Source organism: Leucoraja erinacea, chromosome 8, assembly GCF_028641065.1.
Source record: "Leucoraja erinacea ecotype New England chromosome 8, Leri_hhj_1, whole genome shotgun sequence".
NCBI classification, from domain to species: Eukaryota; Metazoa; Chordata; class Chondrichthyes; order Rajiformes; family Rajidae; genus Leucoraja; species Leucoraja erinaceus.
In genome coordinates, this window is record NC_073384.1 from 38520285 (window position 1) to 38540111 (window position 19827).

The 19827-nt window shown below is 41.8% G+C and overlaps 1 protein-coding gene across 1 annotated transcript in view; it reads left to right on the plus strand.

Moving 5' to 3' along the window:
• The first annotated feature begins 462 nt into the window (after nt 1–462).
• Nucleotides 463–19827, plus strand: part of LOC129699589 (neuroblast differentiation-associated protein AHNAK-like) — a 28251-nt gene continuing 8886 nt past the window's right edge. The window contains exons 1-5 of the mRNA XM_055639530.1: nt 463–627; nt 16056–16094; nt 18202–18358; nt 18503–18660; nt 18779–19283. Of these exons, the coding sequence (XP_055495505.1) occupies nt 16092–16094; nt 18202–18358; nt 18503–18660; nt 18779–19283 (823 nt within the window). The 5' untranslated portion in view covers nt 463–627; nt 16056–16091. The remainder of the gene's footprint in view (nt 628–16055; nt 16095–18201; nt 18359–18502; nt 18661–18778; nt 19284–19827) is intronic.

The following is a 19827-nucleotide window of genomic DNA, read 5'->3' on the forward strand; positions in this document are numbered from 1 at the left end:
TACTGTTTACACTTATCTTTAAACAAAATACCCCTGATACTCACAGTGATTTCAAATAATGATCAGGGGAAATGCCCCCATCTGATTCCTTTCCCCCTATAGAATCTGGAACTGTTCCAGCTTGTGGGGCTCAGTTACCCTAACCATGAGGGAGTGTAGAAACAGTTGTTTATTTAAGAGTAACAAATGCTGCGAGACAGAAATTCCCCTATCAGGCACTTTGTAAATGACCCACTTTGGCAATGTTATTGCAGAGCTCAATAAGCTTCGCTAAAGTGAACTCAGGAAACGAAGAAGGGAGTAGGCAAAGTTATGTTGTGTTTCCAGGCTGCCTGTGTTGTGTTGAATTGCTCAGTGACTAAACCGGTGTATGCGTCCAGGCCCCTCCTCGAGGGGATTTTAAAACACACCTACCCAGTGTACTTTCAGATAAACCTGTCCGATGACTTTAGAAGTTGATAGAGACAACGGGTGTAGAACGTCACTGCTCCAGTACACCTGCTACACTGGGAGAAGCAACACCGTGCTGAATACAGAGTGAACACACCGAGCGATATCTTGTACTTCAGGGAAACATTGATTCCACTTCAGTCAGTAACTACTAAAGTATCAAGACATAGCTGGCAGGTGAGCGGTGTTTTCTTGTGAATGTGCAAAGAAATTGTATTTTTAATCTTAACTTAGGACAGTTTTAGTTCTGGCTTGGGCTTAGTACCAGACTAATTGAGCCCCTTGTCATTTGGTGGAATGCCTATAAACATGCCTAGGTTTATCTATATGATTCCTCTGCCAAAGTTTGGATGGAGATTTATTATTGCAAATTGAAATGGCGATCTGGCTGTACAGAAATTATACAAAATGCTGGAGTAACTCAGAAGGTCAGGCAGCATCTCTGGAGAACATGGATAGCCGATGTTTCGGATCGGGATCCTTCATCAGACAGAAATTAGTTAATTGTCAATCGATTTAGATAGAAAGCAAATAATCTTGAAAAAGGGTTCTGACCCTGGAGGTGCTGCCTGCCTGCCCGCTGAGTTACTCCGACACTTTATGTCTTTTTTCTCTAAATAATCCTGCATGTCTTCACTCAGCAATCAGATTTTTGATCGAGATTGCATTACAAAACTACCAAAGACTGTCAAAATTGTTTAATGGTAGGGTAAATCTCACGGCAAGAGGTCGAGTACTATATTGTTAAACTAACAGGTGTTGGTATTACTTAGTACAACTGAGTACTTAAGACAAGTACTTGATACTTTGTTTTTGTTTCCTCTTGCGTCTGCCAATTTGATCCTTGTGCATCCTCGGGTAGATGAAAAATGTGTTATCTAGATATCAATGCGTTAAGGGCCTGTCCCACGAGCATGTGACTCCATGCGGCAAGCGCGACCTAACGTGGTCGCTTGAGCCGTACGGCCTCGCGGGGCCGATCCCACTTCGATCGCCGGAGCCGTTTGGAGTTGTGCGGAGCTGGTCCCGACATCGCGCGGGGCTCCGAAAAACTGACCGTGTTTAAAAATTCCGCGCGGCAACGGCCTGCCGGCCCGCAGCCGCCTCGACGCCGTATGTCACGCGCGAACTTCCCGCGGACTTCGCTCGAACTTCATGTCACTCACTCGACCTCCGCGCGGCCCCCGCTTCTGGTTTGGTCGCGCTTGCCGCATGCTCGTGGGACAGGCCCTTTAGTGACACAAAACATTATAAAGAATTTCACTCTTTTCATTTTGAGTAAAACCACAAAAGAATACAAAGCTTACAATTTCGACAGAATATTACTACCTTTGGAAGTAGTGACACTTTTTATGGCATCATAAATGAGCACATTGACAGATTCTTGATTAGTATCGGTGTCGAAGATTATGGGGAGGAGGCAGGAGAATGGGGTTGAGAGGGAAAGATAGATCAGCCATGATTGAACGGCGGAGTGGACTCGATGGGCCGAATGGCCTAATTCTGCTCCTATAATTTATGAAATTATGAACAATGACCAGAAGTTTAGACCATACGGCAAACGCGGCAGAGTTGCTTCCTCACAGTGCCGGAGACCCAGGTTCAATCCTGACTACGGATGCTGTTTATACGGAGTTTGTATATTCTCCCTGTGACCACGTAGGTTTTCCCCAGGAGCTCCAGATTCCTCCCACATTCCAAAGACGTACAGATCCGTAGGTTAATTGGCTTCAGTAAAAAAATTGTATGGTTTCCCTTATGTGTGGTGTGCGCTCATGTAATGGGGATCGCTGGTCGGTGCGGACTCGGTAGGCAGAAGGGCCTGTTTCCGCGCTATATCTTTAAACTAAACTCAGCGGATCTGGCAGCATCTCTGGAGAACATGGATAGGTGACGTTTCATTTTGAGACAGCGTTTCTGACTCGTTGAATTACACTAGCACTTTGTGTCCTCTGCTGTTTCTAATTTCTACATTTTTCTGTACAAATTGGCTAGTTTTGAGACAAAGAGAGATTGAAAAGTTATAGCACCATTAATAAAATGTAGTCGAACCAAAAATAACCTGGATAAGTATAGGGGTACTTAAAATTCAGACTTCTGGAATAGGCCAGGAAACAATAAAACCAACCTGAGGGTCAACCAATACATGCCATTCCTTTTAATGTTTAACAATATCACACCTACCCAAAGCAAACCACACTCACACGCACACGCACACACACACATACACACACACACGCACGCACGCGCACACACAGACACACACACGCACGCACAAGCACACACACACACGCACGCACGCACAAGCACACACACACACACACACACGCACGACCCACACACACACACACACACACACACACACACACACACACACACACACACACACACACACACACACACACACACACACACACACACACACACACACACACACACACACACACACACACACACACACACACACACACACACACACACACACACACACACACACACACAGACACACACACGCACACACACACGCATACACACACACACACGCACACACACACACACAGAGACACACACACACACACACGCACACACACACACACACACACACTCTCACACTCACACTCTCTCTCTTTAAATCAAGTATTCCTGTTCCATTACCTGGGGCGTACCTTAGCCAGCTGGCCAAGCATGACTGCTCCTTCATCTACATCCATGCTTCTTATATGAAACAGGATATTTAGCATAAACTTTCTGACCCCAGTGGATAAAAGCAAAGGGAATTGGACTAAGTGGACTTTGGCCAATTATCTTGATGGATGAGTATGGGAAAGCCCTAGAGCGTGCTGAAGGACCATAAATGGGTTGATTGTAATCATGTATTGTATTTCTGCTGACTGGTTAGCACACAACAAAAGCTTTTCACTGTACCTCGGTGCACATGACAATAAACTAGACTGAACTGAACTCAGCAGGTCAGGCAATATCTGTAGAGAAAATGGACAGGTGACGTTTCGGGTTGAGACTCTTCTTCAGATTCGGGTCTGCCCTGCTACCTGCAAACTGACTTCCCAATGAATATACATAACTATACATATACGTGAGAGAGGGCACTTTGTGGGACAGATGGAGAATGACTTTGATAATTAAATAGTTTTCTTACTGGTTTGGCAAGTAGCAGCATTGGTTAGGACACAGCCTTTGCCTGAAGTGCTGAATGCCCTTCTGCAATTTGGTTCCCTTGAATATTATGAGCAGAGCAGAATGTGCAGCTATTATTAAATTGCATGTTGGAGGCACAAGGGACTGGAGATGCTGGAAACTTGAGCAAAACACAAAGTAGCGGATGAATTTGGCAGGCCAGGCAGCATCTGAGGAGGGAATGGACCCTTCTGTGAAAGGGTCCCGACCCGAAACATCGCCTGCCTGTTTTCTCCGCAGACGCTGCTGACCCGCTGAGTTCCTCCAGCACTTTGTTTTTGACTCAAGTGCCCTATCACATGTATATCTATAGGTGCACATTGCCTGCTATTGTCAACAGGAAATCTCTTCTCCATATCTTTTGTTTCATAACAATTGTAGCCTCCTAACAATATTAGCTTTAACAATAACAAAGTCATAATTGTATTTTAATTGGAATTGGTATTGGTTTATTAATAGGCCCTTTGGTCCAACTTGTCCACACTGACCAACATGCCCCATCTACACTAGTCCCATCTGTCTGCATTTGACCCATATTCCTCTAAACCTGTCTAAATACTGCTTAAACATTGCAACAGTCCCTGCCTCAACTACCTCATCCAGCAGCTTGTTCCATACACCCACCATGCTTTGTGTGAAAAAGTTACCCCTACAGATTCCTACAGAGAAAATGCAGATTAAAAAGTGCATGTGACAATAAGTGTGTGCACCGTAATGAGGTAGATTGGGAGGTCAAGAATTCACCCTTATGCCCCTGACCCATTTAGGAAACCTGAATGGAAACCTCTGGAGACTTTGCTCCCCCACCCCCCAAGGTTTCCGTGCGGTTCCCGGAGGTTTTTGTCAGTCTCCCTACCTGCTTCCACTGCCTGCAACCTCCGGCAACCACCTGCAACCTCCGGAAACCGCACGGAAACCTTGGGTGGGGCGCAAAGTCTCCAGAGGTTTCCGTTCAGGTTTCCTAAGTGGGACAGGGGCATTAGCTTATGAAAGGCCCATTCAAGAGTCTGATAACAGTGGGAAGGAAGTTGTTCTTGAATCTGGAGGTATGTGTCATCACACTTTTGTTTCTTTTGCCCAATGGGAGAGGGGAGAAGAACCAATGACCAGGATGGGATTGGTTCTTGATTATGTTGCCTGCTTTCCCGAGGCAGCAAGAAGTGGAGAGGAAGTCTTTAGACTTTTGAGATACAGTGTGGAAACCGGCCCTTTGGCACACCGGGTCCACTCTGACCAGCGATCAGCCCATACACTGGCACTCTCCTACACACTAGGGACTATTTACAATTTTACAGGAGCCAAGTAACCTACAAACCTGTACATATTTGGAGTGTGTGAGGAAACCAGAGCATCTGGAGAAAACTCATGGAGTCAAATGGAGAACGTACAAACTACGTACAGAGAGCACCCATAGTCAGGATCGAACCCGGGTCTCTGGTGCTGTAAAGCAGAAACTCTACCATTGTGCCACTGTGCCACCCCTGTGTGTTTAAAGAAAAGACTGGAGTAACTCAGCAGGTCAGGAAGCATCCCAGGAGAACATGGATAGGGGATGTTTCAGTACGGGACCATTCGGGACGTGGCTGCTTTCACAATTCGTTGCGAATTTCTTGCAATCTTGGACAGTGCTGTACCAAACTGTGATGTATCCAGGTTGTTTCCGCTGGTACATCTGTAGAAATGAGTAGGATTAGTTGGAGATGCTGAATTTCCTTTGTCTTCTGAGAAAGTAGGCATTGGTGTGGTTTCTTGGCAGTAAGTGCGGATAATTTTCAGATGGTTTATTTTGCAAAAAATTCCATTGACATGATCAATCTACAGAAACTGTTGATGCCTTTGTCTAATTAGTGGGAGGGAATATATTGGATAGCACGCTTGGCCACTGAAGGCAACCAAAACTGGTTAGTTGGGAAGAAACCGAGTTGGAACAAAGGGCTGTTTTCAGTGTCATTGGTAATAATATCTAATGGAATCCAAACTTCAGGTAATGTCAAAATGAGAGTCATTTCTAATTATCTTGAAAGCCAAAGAAAACTGGAAGATGTGAATAAGAGAATTGTTAAATGGACAAAAAGTGGCAGATGACAATTAGATTGCCATCAAAATAGGAAAAACTAATAAGACAAATGTTGTCTGATATTTGTATTGGTAAAACACATATTAAACTTTAGCAGACAACAGTAGGACGTGGCACTCCTTAGTCTCACAGAACTGGAAGGGTGCTCAGATAATAGATTTACTTGGAAGGTTCCTGGGATAAAGAAACATACAGTTGTGGTGAATCTCTGGAACTCTCTGCCACAGAGGGTAGTCGAGGCCAGTTCATTGGCTATATTTAAGAGGGAGTTAGATGTGGCCCTTGTGGCTAAGGGGATCAGAGGGTATGGAGAGAAGGCAGGTACGGGATACTGAGTTGGATGATCAGCCATGATCATATTGAATGGCGGTGCAGGCTCGAAGGGCCGAATGGCCTACTCCTGCACCTAATTTCTATGTTTCTATGTTTCTATGTGAGGTAGATTCCATAAATCAATAAAAACGAGAACATAGAATATCAAACTGTAGAGCACAAGAACGGGTCTTTTAGTCCACAATATCTGTGCTGAACATGATGCCGAGACCACTATTATCTGCCTGCACATAACACTCCATTCCCTGTATATCCATATATCTATCCAAAAGTCTCTTAAATATCACTATCGTATCTGTCTCAACTCCAACCCTGGGGAATACAACTGTGACCTTCAATCTGATCTATAGCACTGATAACTTTATAAATCTCAATAAGGTCACCTTCACTCCAGGGAAAACAGTTCCAGCCTATCCGGTCTCTCATTGTAACTTAAGCCCTCCAGTCTAGGCAATATTCTTATGAATATCTTCTGCACCCACTCTTGGTTAATCACATCTTTCCAATAATACGGCGTCCAGAACTGTATGCAATATTCCAGGTCACACCAACATCTTGTACAGTAGTAACATGACGTCCCAACATTTGTACTCAATGCCCTGTCAAGGCGAGCATGTCATAAGCCTTCTTCGTCACTCTGTCTACTTGTGTCACCATTTTCAAGGAACTGTTTACTTGTATCCCTTTCTGCTCTGCAACACTCGCCAGGGCCCTATCATTTACTGAGTTTGTCCTGTCCTGGTTTAATGTTCTAAAATTAATCACTTAGCATTTGTCGGAGTTAAATTCCATTTGCCAAACCTTGTGCCCATTTCCCAGTTGATTTTGATCCTGTTGTAGGCTTAGACCACTTCTTCATGTCCACCACACCTCCAATGTTGGTGTCATTCACAAACGGACTTGTCATACGAGCCACGTTCTCTTACAAATCATCAATATGTGAAAAAACAACAGTTGACCCAGCACAGATTACTGCGGCATACCGTTGGTCACAGGCTGGTCACAATCTGAAAAACTATCCTCCAATAACACCCTCTTTCACCTTCCACCAAGCAAATTTTGTAACCAATTGGTCAGCTCACCCTGGATCCCATGTGATCTGGCCTCCCATGTGCGACCTCACCAAAGATCTCGCTAAGGAATGATGCGGGTGAAGGCATGAAAACAGTGATACATCTTTTATAGCACTTAACAAGATCTTGATCTTGTCTCAAGGCACTTTACAGCAATTTTGGAAGTGTGGTTATCATTGTGGATAGGACAGGTTTAGAGGGATACGGGCTAAACACAGGTAGGTGGGACTAATGTAGATGGGACACATTGGTGAGTGTGGGCGTTGGGCTGAAGGGCCTGTTTTCACACTGTATGACTATTACTCTATTATAGTAGCCAGTTTCTAAATTGAAATGGATTGCTCGTCGTTATTCCCTTTTACATCAAATGTAGAAAAGAGAAATGGGGAATAGATAAATAGAATGGATCAGTTTATTTGGAAAGTATGGTTTACATGCTCAATCCATTGCCAAAATCTAATGCCAAAATAAAAAGGTTGAAGGATTTGTAGAGCCCATGTACAATACTTACTTTTATATTGTGCTTTTTAAAATGAGTTTTTTATTTCCAAGTCATGATTGATATTGTGAACTATTCTACTTATGTCATAACATAATTATTTGTTAATGAAGGAAATTGAGGATGGACTTTGGAAAGATAATTGTTATGATTAATATGGTAATTTGTGAGTGGTGAGTCAGTGAAATGATGTTTCTTTTTCTCCACCCGTTGTCCACACCTCAACCTGGTATGTAGTTTGGATTTGCGGCTGGTGGAACAACAGTACAGCTCATAAAACCAACACTGAGGAAGACATGGTCCTGTAACTAACGTGCAAACTTGCCCTGACCATGGAAACCTTTGGACCTTGGGCTTTCTCGCCTTAATTCTCTGTCTATTGGCTTGTGTAAAGTTGAACCTTACCACAAGAAGATAAGAAATCGGAGCATGTGGGCCAATTAGCCCTTCGATTGCTCTCTATTCAATAAGACAGTTCAATAAGAATACTTCAATACCACTTCCCGCAGTTTGCCTATATTAAATCCTACAATAGTAAATAATCTACTATTTATCTTCCTCTCTCCCTTAAATATGCTCAATGACTGACAATTGACAGTGGGGTACAAAAACATTCGAAGGATTCACAATCCTATGAGTTAAGACATTTCTCTTCATCACTATGTATTGCTACCTTATCCTGACACATTCACAGAGTCACAAAATTAGAGCACAAAATGGTGGAGGATCTCAGCGGTTGTCAGGCAGCATCTGGGGAGGGAGTGGACAGGCAACATTTTGGGTCTTCAGACCTGACCCAAACATTGACTGTGCATTTAAATCCACCCCACTGAATTCCTCCAGCACTTTGTGTTTTGCTCAAGATTCCAGCATCTGCAGTCTCTTGTGCCTTCATAGAAATCCAGTTTTAGAGGTGTTTCGAGTTTGTTTTAGAGAAGTACAAACCTGCAGTGTGTGAAGAAACCGGCCATTGCAGACAGCACCCGTAGTCAGGATCAAACCCATTCTCGCCGAGGCAGCTACTCATGCCCCCAGTTATGGCGCTAGCTTTATAGGACTTTGTTTATCCTACATTGCAAACAAGTTCTAGGGCCCAATTACAGGAAGAATGAAGGTTTCGGAAAGGATGCAGAGAAGTTTGAATGTGCCTGGATGCAAGGATAGACAGACTGTTGCGGGGAGGCCTGATAGAAGTATATCTGATCTCGACTGTTTATTGGAAAAATGAATTCGAGGGCATAGTTTTAAGGTGAGAATGCAAAGTTTTCGTGGGGCCTAGAGAGTGGCGAATGCCTTATGACAGGTAGTGATGGAGGCCAATGTCAAGAGTTTTAGATAGGCAGGGATAAATTGATACTTTTGACAGTCTCCTTCTCTATTAACCTGATTTCCCTGCATTTATACACCATCCCTGTGATACTTTTGCAGTCAACCTGGCCCACACCTACCTGCAGGGGTGGTGGTTGATGGCACTTAAGAGATTTTGGATAGGCAAATGGTTATGCAGGGAATGGAGAAATATGGATTATGTGCAGGCAGATAAGAGTTGGTCTTAGATCACGTTCGGCACAACTGAAGGGCCTGTTCTTTTGCTGTACATTTCTATGTTTTCACCACTGTTGACTTTACCTAGTCTTACTTTAACTCACAAAACGTTTCCAGCCTTTAATCCAACACTGACTTTTGTGGCCTGTGGCCCTTCGGAAGCGCTCTTTACATTAAAATCCCAAACCTCCAGCCCTGAGCATGATGATCTAGATGCCCCTCCGGTGAATAATAGAGTGATTGCCCTTTGGCCCACCAAGATCCCCAACCTGCGTATACTAACCTACGCATACTAACTAGGGACAATTTATTTTACAATTTATCAAAGCCAATTTAACTATGTATTTGTACAGCGCCCTCCATAATGTTTGGGACAAAGACTCATCATTTACTTATTTGCCTCTGTACTCCACAATTTGAGAATTTGTAATAGAAAAAAAATCACGTGTGGTTAAAGTGCAAATTGTCAGATTTTATTAAAGGCCATTTTATATATTTTGGTTTCACCATGTAGAAATTACAGCTGTGTTTATACTCATTTCCATTTCCAAATGCCCCCATTTCAGGGTACCATCATGTTTGGGACACACGGCTTCACAGGCATTAGTAATTATTCAGGTGCATTTAATTGCCTCCTTAATGCAGGTATAAGAGAGCTCTCAGCACCTCCAGTCTTTCCATCACCTTTAGAAACTTTTATTGCTGTTTATCAACATGAGGACCAAAGTTGTGCCAATGAAAGTCAAAGAAGCCATTATGAGACTGAGAAATAAGAATAAAACTGTTAGAGACATCAGCCACAGGCTTACCAAAATCAACAGTTTGAAACATCATTAAGAGGAAAGAGAGCACTAGTGAGCTTACTAATCGCAAAGGGACTGACAGGCCAAGGAAGACCTTCACAGCTGATGACAGAAGAATTCTCTCTATAGTAAAGGAAAATCCCCAAACACCTGTCCGTCAGATCAGAAACATTCTTCAGGAGTCAGGTGTGGATTTGTCAATGACCACTGTCCGCAGAAGACTTCATGAACAGAAATACAGAGGCTACACTGCAAGATGCAAACCACTGGTTGGCCGCAAAAATAGGATGGCCAGGATATAGTTTGCCAAGAAGTACTTAAAAGAGCAACCACAACTCCGGAAAAAGGTCTTGTGCACAGATGAGACGAAGATTAACTTATATCAGAGTGATGGCAAGAGCAAAGTATGGAGGAGAGAAGGAACTACCCAAGATCCAAAGCATACCACCTCATCTGTGAAACACGATGGTGGGGGTGTCATGGCCTGGGCATGTATGGCTGCTGAAGGTACTGGCTCACTTATCTTTATTGATGATACAACTGCTGATGGTAGTAGCATAATGAATTCTAAAGTGTATAGACACATCCTATCTGCACAAGATCAAACAAATGTCTCAAAACTCATTGGCCGGTGGTTCATTCTACAGTAAGACGATGATCCCAAACATACTGCTAAAGCACCCAAGGAGTTTTTCAAAGCTAAAAAATGGTCAATTCTTGAGTGGCCAAGTCAATCACCCGATCTGAACCCAATTGAGCATGCCTTTTATATACTGAAGAGAAAACTGAAGGGGACCATCCCCAAGACAAGATGGCTGCAATACAGGCCTGGCAGAGCATCTCCAGATAAGACACCCAGCAACTGGTGATGTCCGTGAATCGCAAACTTCCAGCAGTCATTGCATGCAAAGGATTTGCAAAAAAAAATGAACATGACTACTTTCATTTACATGACATTGCTGTGTCCCAAACACTATGTGCCCTGAAATGGGTGGACTATGTATAAACACTGCTGTAATTTCCACATGGTGGAACCAAAATGTATAAAAATGGCCTTTATAAAAATCTGACAATGTGCACTTTAACCACATGTGATTTTTTTCTATTATTCTGATTATTATTATTATTATCATTATTATTCTATTATTCTCAAATTGTGGAGTACAGAGGCAAATAAATAAATAATGGGTCTGTCCCAAACATTATGGAGGGCACTGTACATCTTTGCAATATGGGAGGAAACTGGAGCACCTGAAGAAAGCCCAGGCAGTCACAGGGGAAACGTACAAGCTCTGTACTGCCAGCACCAGTAGCCAGGATCAAACACGGGTTTCTGCCGCTGTAAGGAAGCAACTCTACTGCTGTGCCGCCACATTAAATTAGGTGCTGTTTAATCTCTCAGATCAATGCAAATGATCTTACGCTTGAAGAACAGAGGAGTTGTCTCTGATTAACCCTTTAGGCAATATTATAATAATTCAATTTGCTTATTATCACAATGTCATTTGCAGGAGCAGTTATTTATAGCATTAACATAGATACATTGACAATAAGTGCAGGAGTAGGCCATTCAATGTGATCATGGCTGAGCATCCACAATCAGTTCCCCGTCCCTGTCTTCTCCCCATACCCCTTGATTCCGCTAGCCTTATCAACCTTTTGATGATTGCAATTCAGAAGTACCTCATTAGTTGTCAATTCTTTGGGCATCCTAATTGGAATTAGCTGGCCATTTTATAAATTCAACTAATTTTACCTTTCCTCTGGATTCTGGCCAACTGGCCTAATCTGTCTCTTGAGAGGCTGTAATCAAGTCAAGTCATGTTGCTACCTTCCTAGCTGTGGCGATTGTTCAGGTGTGTAGGACACCCAGCAGGATCAGAAGTAATCCATCAACATTGTTGTGGTTACTTCCTTTAATGAAAACTTGTATGAAGGAATTCCGGGGAGGTCTGTGGATTTCAGCCTCATTAACATCTCCAGAATCATTTCCTAACCCACACTAATTTCTGTATGTTCCTCATTTGAAGCATATTTTTGGTTCTCCACAAATTCTGAGGTGTTTTTCTGCCTTGTACTATGCAATTACCAATCATTAAGTTGATCTCTTTATTGCCCATTACAAATTCTCTTGCCTCTGCATGTAAGAATCCCAAATTTAATTATGTTTCATTTCATATATTTATTTATATCTTTTGGTGATTTTCCTATCAGCATTATATTTTTGCTTGTCCTCAATATCTTGATCATCATCTATGGAATTTAACTGTACTTCCAATGCTCAGCTTTGCTCTGAGACAGGGTGGCATGGAGGTGCAGCTTGTAGAGACCTCGGCTCAATCCGGACCTTGGGTGTCATCTGTGCGGAGTTTGCAAGTTCTTCCCATGATCGCGTGGGTTTCCTCCGGGAGCTCCAGTTTCCTCCCACATTCCAAAGACACACGGGTTTGTAGGTTAATCGGCTTCTGCAAATTGCCCCCAGTGTGTTGGAAGAGGATGAGAAAGTGGGATAATATACAACTATTGTGAACAGGTGATCAATGGTCGGCATGGACTCAGTGGGCCGAATGGCCAGTTCGTAGTGTTGAATTTCAGAGAGCAGGTATTTCAAACCTTGGACTGAACGTATTCTTGAGATGCCCTGGTAAAAATTATACCAATGGGAATTTTGTTGGGGGAGGGTGCAGGGAATGCAGGAGGGTGGAAGACTACTCGCTGACTCAACACAAAGGGTTTTGGTTGTTGGGAGTCAATAATCTCCACCTCAAGGTATCATTGCTATAAATTATTACTCACTGAATAGTGAAAGGCCTGAATAGAGTGGGTGTGGAAAGGATGTTTCCACTGGTAGGAGAGTCCAGGACCAGAGGGCACAGTCTCAGAATAAAAGGATGTACCTTTAGAAAGGATACGAGGAGGAATTTCTTTAGTCAGAGAGTGGTGAATCTGTGGAATTAATTGCCATAGACTGCTGTGGAGGCCAAGTCATTGGGTATTTTTAAAAAGGAGATTGACAGTTCCTTGATTAGTAAGAGTGTCAAAGGTTAGGGGGATGCTTGAGAAAAGGTCTTTACTCAATAAGGACAATAATCTGGCAATGAAGTAAGCAAAAACACTGATTAAATGCGACGATGGAGAATTAGTCTACTGAACAGGTGACTTTCCATGCCTGGATGGTCTTCTCTCATCCATGAATGTCTGCTTCCTTCATTGGAACTCGGAGGAGAATCAAGTCAAGTAGCAAAACGCCACTGTGCAGTACAATCTGTTATTTCAGACTCTGCCATTTGATGATGTCTCCCAACAAAACAAACAAGACTTGCTCTGCATGTTGATGTAGGGTGGGAAAGAATGTTGTAAATCCCATTACACAGGCCCCATTCTTCTCTTTTAACAAACAACCTCATATCCCTTTCAGCAAAACTGGATTATGTGCCAATCCTTTTTCTTCTTCTTTATTACCAGATGCATAGAATTGAGGAGGTCTACAAGTGTGTTTATTGTACCGATTGATAGGTTTTGCAATAGGATAATTATATTTTCTTGATTGGAGCGCTATGAAAAATGAAAATTGGGGAAGGACAGTGTACAGAGGGCATATCATTTTCTAGGTCAAGGACATTTTAGCAATCGTTTTCAATTTTCTTTTTCATAGTGCATATTTATGCTAAGTAATTGTTCCATTCTGTCTGACACATCATCGTGACAGAGAGTGAGTGAGTCATACAGTGGAAACAGGCCCTTCGGCCTAACTTGTACATGCCGACTAAGATAACCCTTCCTTTCCCATGATTGTTCTCAAATGTATCGAGTCATTGTGAAAATAGAAGCATGATATCATTTAAATATTTAAGAAGAACTGTATTTAAAACTATACATTCTTCAATGCCTCAATGAAGATGAGTGCATTGACCACTGACTGCAAAAGGTGAATCCTAAGGGTGGGCGTGGCCATGATCCCTGAGAAATCTGCAGCAACATTTTTTGTTGAGCACCCACGTGAAATATAGAGACTGAGGTTTTGGACATCCCATTCCTTCCACATGCAGCAATTTCTGCCCTCAATAGTCTGCCCAATGGCCACATGTGCAACATCCTTTCACGGCATAAAAAAGTGTTTCTCCCTGTTGCGAGCATATTCAAAAATGGATAGTACAGAGAGGGCTCCCAGGATATGAATCACTGCCCTTTGGCCCCTATATTGTTGCTCCTGCAAATCTATCCAAGTGAACAATGGGACAGAGAACCTGGTGGGAATGGGAAGGGAACATCGGGACTTTGGAGACTTAAAATTAGAAAATTGTGCATACGACACTGTATCTATGTCTACCTATGCTATTCTAATTTTCCAGAGAATATTCCAGGTGATGTATATTGAACAGATGAAAGCTGTTATTGTTTACATTCTGAAATCATTTAAGGATGTATTTGTCTAGTGCAAAATATTACCAGAACCAGAATATCTAATCTCTAAATATACCGCGAGTCTGTATATTTCCATTTAATTGCCAGCAAGCCTTTGTCAGTGTAGTACTGCCTCCCAGTGGGCCAATGATGCATAACACTGCTTTCCTGGAACAGAGATATCCAAGATGCTATCCATTCTTTCAGGATTCTCAGCTCCTGGCTAAATTAACATTCCCACAATGATAGCTATAGCATTAAATTTCTTTTCATCAATTGTTTCTCTCTACAGGCTGTATATGTTGGAATGCATTGTTATCAAAATAGCATGACCTGACAACTAAAAAACAGCATAACTTTATATATGGATAAGTGAATGGAAGTGAAGGTGCATCTCAGATTTCCTTTAGGAAATCCTCAATTATAATTGTGTGTATTGATTAGTAAGGGTGTCGAGCTTTCTGGGGCAAAGGCAGGAGAATGGGGTTGAGAGGGAAAGACAGGTCAGCCATGATTGAATGGCGGAGTAGACTTGAGGGCTGAATGGCCTAATTCTGCTCCTATGACTTATGAACATGTATTTGGTAGGGTTTAAATTATCAATAATGCAGGGAGAATCAAAGTTTTTACGATGCATTGTGGAGCAGACATGATCCAGGACATTGAGAATTCAATGATAAAAGGTAGAAGCAGGGAACTGCATATGCTGGTTTACACAAAAGGACACAAAAAGTGCTGGAGTAACTCAGTGGGTCAGACAGCATCTCTGGAGACCATGATGTTTTTGGGTTGAGAGCCTTCTTCAGACTTCGGAATGGCCTACTCCTGCACCTATTTTCTATGTTTCTATGTTTCTTCACATATTAAAAGGTGTCTTGATAGGGACAGTAGATGCAGAACCAAAGTGTGTGTTAAATTAATATGTTTGCAGGAAATCTAGAATTTGTTTCATCCAACAGCAATGGATTTACAGCAAATACAATGCATCAAACTGCCAGACCATGTTCAGTTTCGCAAGTGAAACTACAGCGCTTTGTCGACAAAGCATCCAAAATCATCAGCACCCCCCTCCCATCAATAGAATCACTCAATCTCAAACGGTCCGTGTCAAGGGTGAAGAAAATCATTTCTGATCCCTCCCACCCAGCTCACCACATCTTCCACCTGCTGCCCTCAGGGAGGCGCTACAGCCAAAACATCACGATTCAAAAACAGTTTCTACCCATATGCAATTCGAACTCTGAACACTCTATGACAATATCACAAAGCCACCCCGTGCATGTACTGTATACTGTATGTTGTCTGTGTTTTATGTTATGTTATGTTCTGCTTACTGTGGTCTTCTGTACCACAAACTGTATGTCTGCATGACTGGAATCAGCTTATTGTGTAAAATCCTGTACTGAACATGAATTCCACCAGTTTGACTGTGTGGTCATTAAATAATCTTGAAATAATCTTGATCTTGATATCCCCAACAGGCAAATACCTCCTTGATAATCAGCATTTAGACTTTAAAGAAACAACATAAAGTACCAGCAGGCATCTGGTATTTGTGGAATGGATCAGTGAATTTGGAAACATAAGGAAGTTGATAGCAAAACTAAATAAGATGTAGTGTTAAAAGTTTTAAAATAATATGGACAAGATTTTCATTCTGCATTTCTGTTTTCAAGGATATATTTTGGAAAAGAAACGACTGAGACAATAAAATGGTATGTATTGTTTACACTACTAAACTACCAAAATATTATTGATGATATTGGTGTGTTATTTGCCTGAAAATCCTGGTACTTTCTATGATTCATACACTCACTCGCTGCATTTTTTGACAAAAGTCTCTCTGATTTGTATCTCCACCTATTTATTAATGATTGAAAAATGTACCTTACAAAATGTTCACAATAATGAGAGCCCTCCTTCACTGGCATGTTATGCCTGCATTTTTGTTCTATATATTTAACCACTGCAGCAACTCCTCAAGGCTGTTTCGACCACAATTCCCACAGTATTGAGGAAGTTGATGCAAGGATGCTGCACTGCCTCTGTTTTATAACCATATAATAACTATATAACAATTACAGCACGGAAACAGGCCATCTCGACCCTTCTAGTCCGTGCCGAACACGTATTCTCCCCTAGTCCCATACACCTGCGTTCAGACCATAACCCTCCATACCTTTCCCGTCCATATAACTATCCAATTTATTTTTAAATTATACCAACGAACCTGCCTCCACCACCTTCACTGGAAGCTCATTCCACACAGCCACCACTCTCTGAGTAAAGAAGTTCCCCCTCATGTTACCCCTAAACTTCTGTCCCTTAATTCTCAAGTCATGTCCCCTTGTTTGAATCTTCCCTACTCTCAGTGGGAAAAGCTTATCCACGTCAACTCTGTCTATCCCTCTCATCATTTTAAAGACCTTTTCAACTGTAAATCACTCACCGTTTTAGATTGGATGTTTATTGTTCCCTCTTCATGGTTGATAGGTTTGAAATTGATTATTGATGTATTGCTGTCACAGGCACTAAGGTACATGGAAAGCACTGTTTGCATGCTATCCAGTCAAATCAGACCATACATGAGTGCAATCAAATCATGCACAAGTATAATTATATTGTATTGTATGGTATTGTATTTTAATGACCACACAGCCAGGCTGGTGGAATTTTTGGGTGCAGAAACTTATTATTATTTTTTTTTAAATTCAAATCGTTTGCTATGTCGCTCTTCAAGGGAGATGCTAAATGCATTTCGTTGTCTCTGTACTGTACACTGACAATGACAATTAAAATTGAATCTGAATCGGAGAAGCAGAAGATCCACCAGGGTAGGGTGTAGGCAGCCGGTGATGATCCACATGGTGTCGTTGAGGATGGCGTCTAGCTTGCTAGTTTGAGCACTGCGGCACCATGCTGGGGCGGTGTAATCAGTGGCGCTGTACACAAGTGCAAGAACACTGGTTCGGAGAGTAGATGTCCTGGTGCCCCATGACAATCCAGCCAAGCAACGCAGGAGGTTGCTCCGCATCGAGACTTTAGCACCGAGAGCTTCAAGGTGTTGCTTGCAGGTCAGCTGCCGATCTAGTTTCACCCCGAGGTATGTAGGAAATGGGTTATAGGGTAGGGGTGACCCATTGAGGGCGACGGTTAGCTGGTGTTGAACTTCCTTGTTGTTCAGGTGAAAGGCCGTTGTGGTGGTTTTTGCCACACTCACTTTTAGTCTCCAGGTCTTAAGGTAGCCCGCGGCAAGTTGCATATCCGCCGAGAGCGCATCCTCCACGTTTGACCAACTCCTGTCCGAATGCAGGAGGGCCAGGTCATCTGCGTGTCCGTACTGGCACGAGGTCATGCATGGCAGATCGCTGATATAAACATTGAAGGGCATGAGGATCGTTGATAGATCGCATGGAGATCGTTGGTATAGAGATGGAAGAGCCTATCTTCACGGAATATAGTATATGGTTCAGGGAGTCAGGAATCCAGTTGCCATTTAGGAGGCATTGAAAACATTGATATCAAATTCGCAAGTTAAACAGAATGAGATGTCCGAATAGAAGTATTATTTCTAGAGGCACAGGTAATGTGAATAGGTAAAGGAGTACGCATTTTGTATATAATTTTCCCCTTCTCATCCCTGCACTCCAAATCATTCACACCAAAGTGAGATTTGAAGTGTGAGTGGGTGGTGGGAGAGAGGAATTATTTCCCTTTTGAACTGCAAAAAATATGTAATTTTTCTTAAGATGAATGGATGAATGGTTTCACTTTAAAAAGGATCATTGCAGGCACTTACTTCAATATTTCCTTTTAAACTAGAATTTCAGCATGCACAGAGACACGACAGTGGTTCTCCCCAACAGTGAAACGGCTCTCTCTGATGAACTTACCCTGACTGATTCACCTGGTGGAAGGGTTATCATTAAAGACATACAGGAAGACTCCCCTGTTGCAAGAGTTGGCACCCTGAAGAAAGGTGATTGTTCTTAATTATATATAAGCCGGGTGCTCCGGTTTCCTCCTTGAAATATATTTCAAGACTTTGTTATTTAAAGAAATTTAGCACATGGTAATATCATTCCAATATATTTAACCAAAATGTACCATTATTGTTTTGTAGGTGATCAACTAAATGCAGTAACAATACATTTTGACAATCTAAACAGTAAAGAGGTTGGCGAAATATTGAAATATACAGAACCATACAAAACAAGTCTAAAATTGAATACAAAAGATGAACTCAGAACTCCATCTTATGGATACAAAAGTTCTTATGTGGTAAAGATTCTTATTTACTTCTAATTTATACATATTTTCAGTTGAGGAACAAATTATTTACATCCTTTAACAAATCAAAGTTCTGTATTTACATTAAAATGACTTTCTGTCCTTTCAGGGAAGCAATGATCAAACTTACTTAAAGTTGTACAACAGCAAGATCAAGCCCCATCTTAAACTAGCAAAACCAAGTGTGGATGCACGTAGTCTGATTGTTAATGGAATGGCACCTTCAATTGATGGAAGGAGTCCCAAGATTTCTTCTGAATTTGACACGAACCTAAAGGATTCGCCAACTATTGGTTTGAACACCCCTAGTTTTGATATCAATGGTCCACATGGTAAAATACAAATGCCTGATGTTAAAGCTTCAACACCGAATGTTGAATCACCAAGAGGGGCCATTAAGATGCCAGGCATGGACTTCAAACGTGCAGGTTTTGAAATGCCATCAGCACATTTATCTGGGATTGAGTCTACATCTCCGAAAGGGGGTTTTGATGGCAATCTGCCAAGCGCAGAACTACGTGCACCAAAGTTTCAAATGTCATCACCCGATTTACATGGACCAAATGTTTCAGCATTGGATACAAACCTGAACTTTAAAGCACCTAATGTCAAAGGTAACAATGAATTTTCTCAAAAATAACATTACATATCCTAACACTCCTATCTTGTATTAAATTCATATAATGAAGGAATAATAGCAAAATAATTGCTAAGAAATTTGCCATGAGTCACCGTAACCAAATAGACAATACATTCAGGAAGGCTGGCTGTACATCTTAAATCTAGTTGCATTGAAGACACCTTCTTAAAGCGCTATTCAGCAATAAAAGACCTTATGTGGATTTGGATGGTAATCTTCCAAACATTATTTCTTAATGTATTATACTATAATTAAAGTATTACTACAAAAGAACAAAGAAAGACGCAGAATATAATTTAGACTTTTAGATTGAAATTGTTGATTTGGAATAGTCAATATTTAAAAAAAAATTCATTTGTATCAGCAAGAAACTTAACTAGGTATCAGGGAATGGAGGTAAATTCTGAAATTCAGCTTGGCATTATGGCCGAAGCTAATTACCAGTTAACATTAAGATTCCAAATTAATCTTTCCCTCAATGGTTGGTCGTGATACATCAATTCCCAAGCCTTTTATTG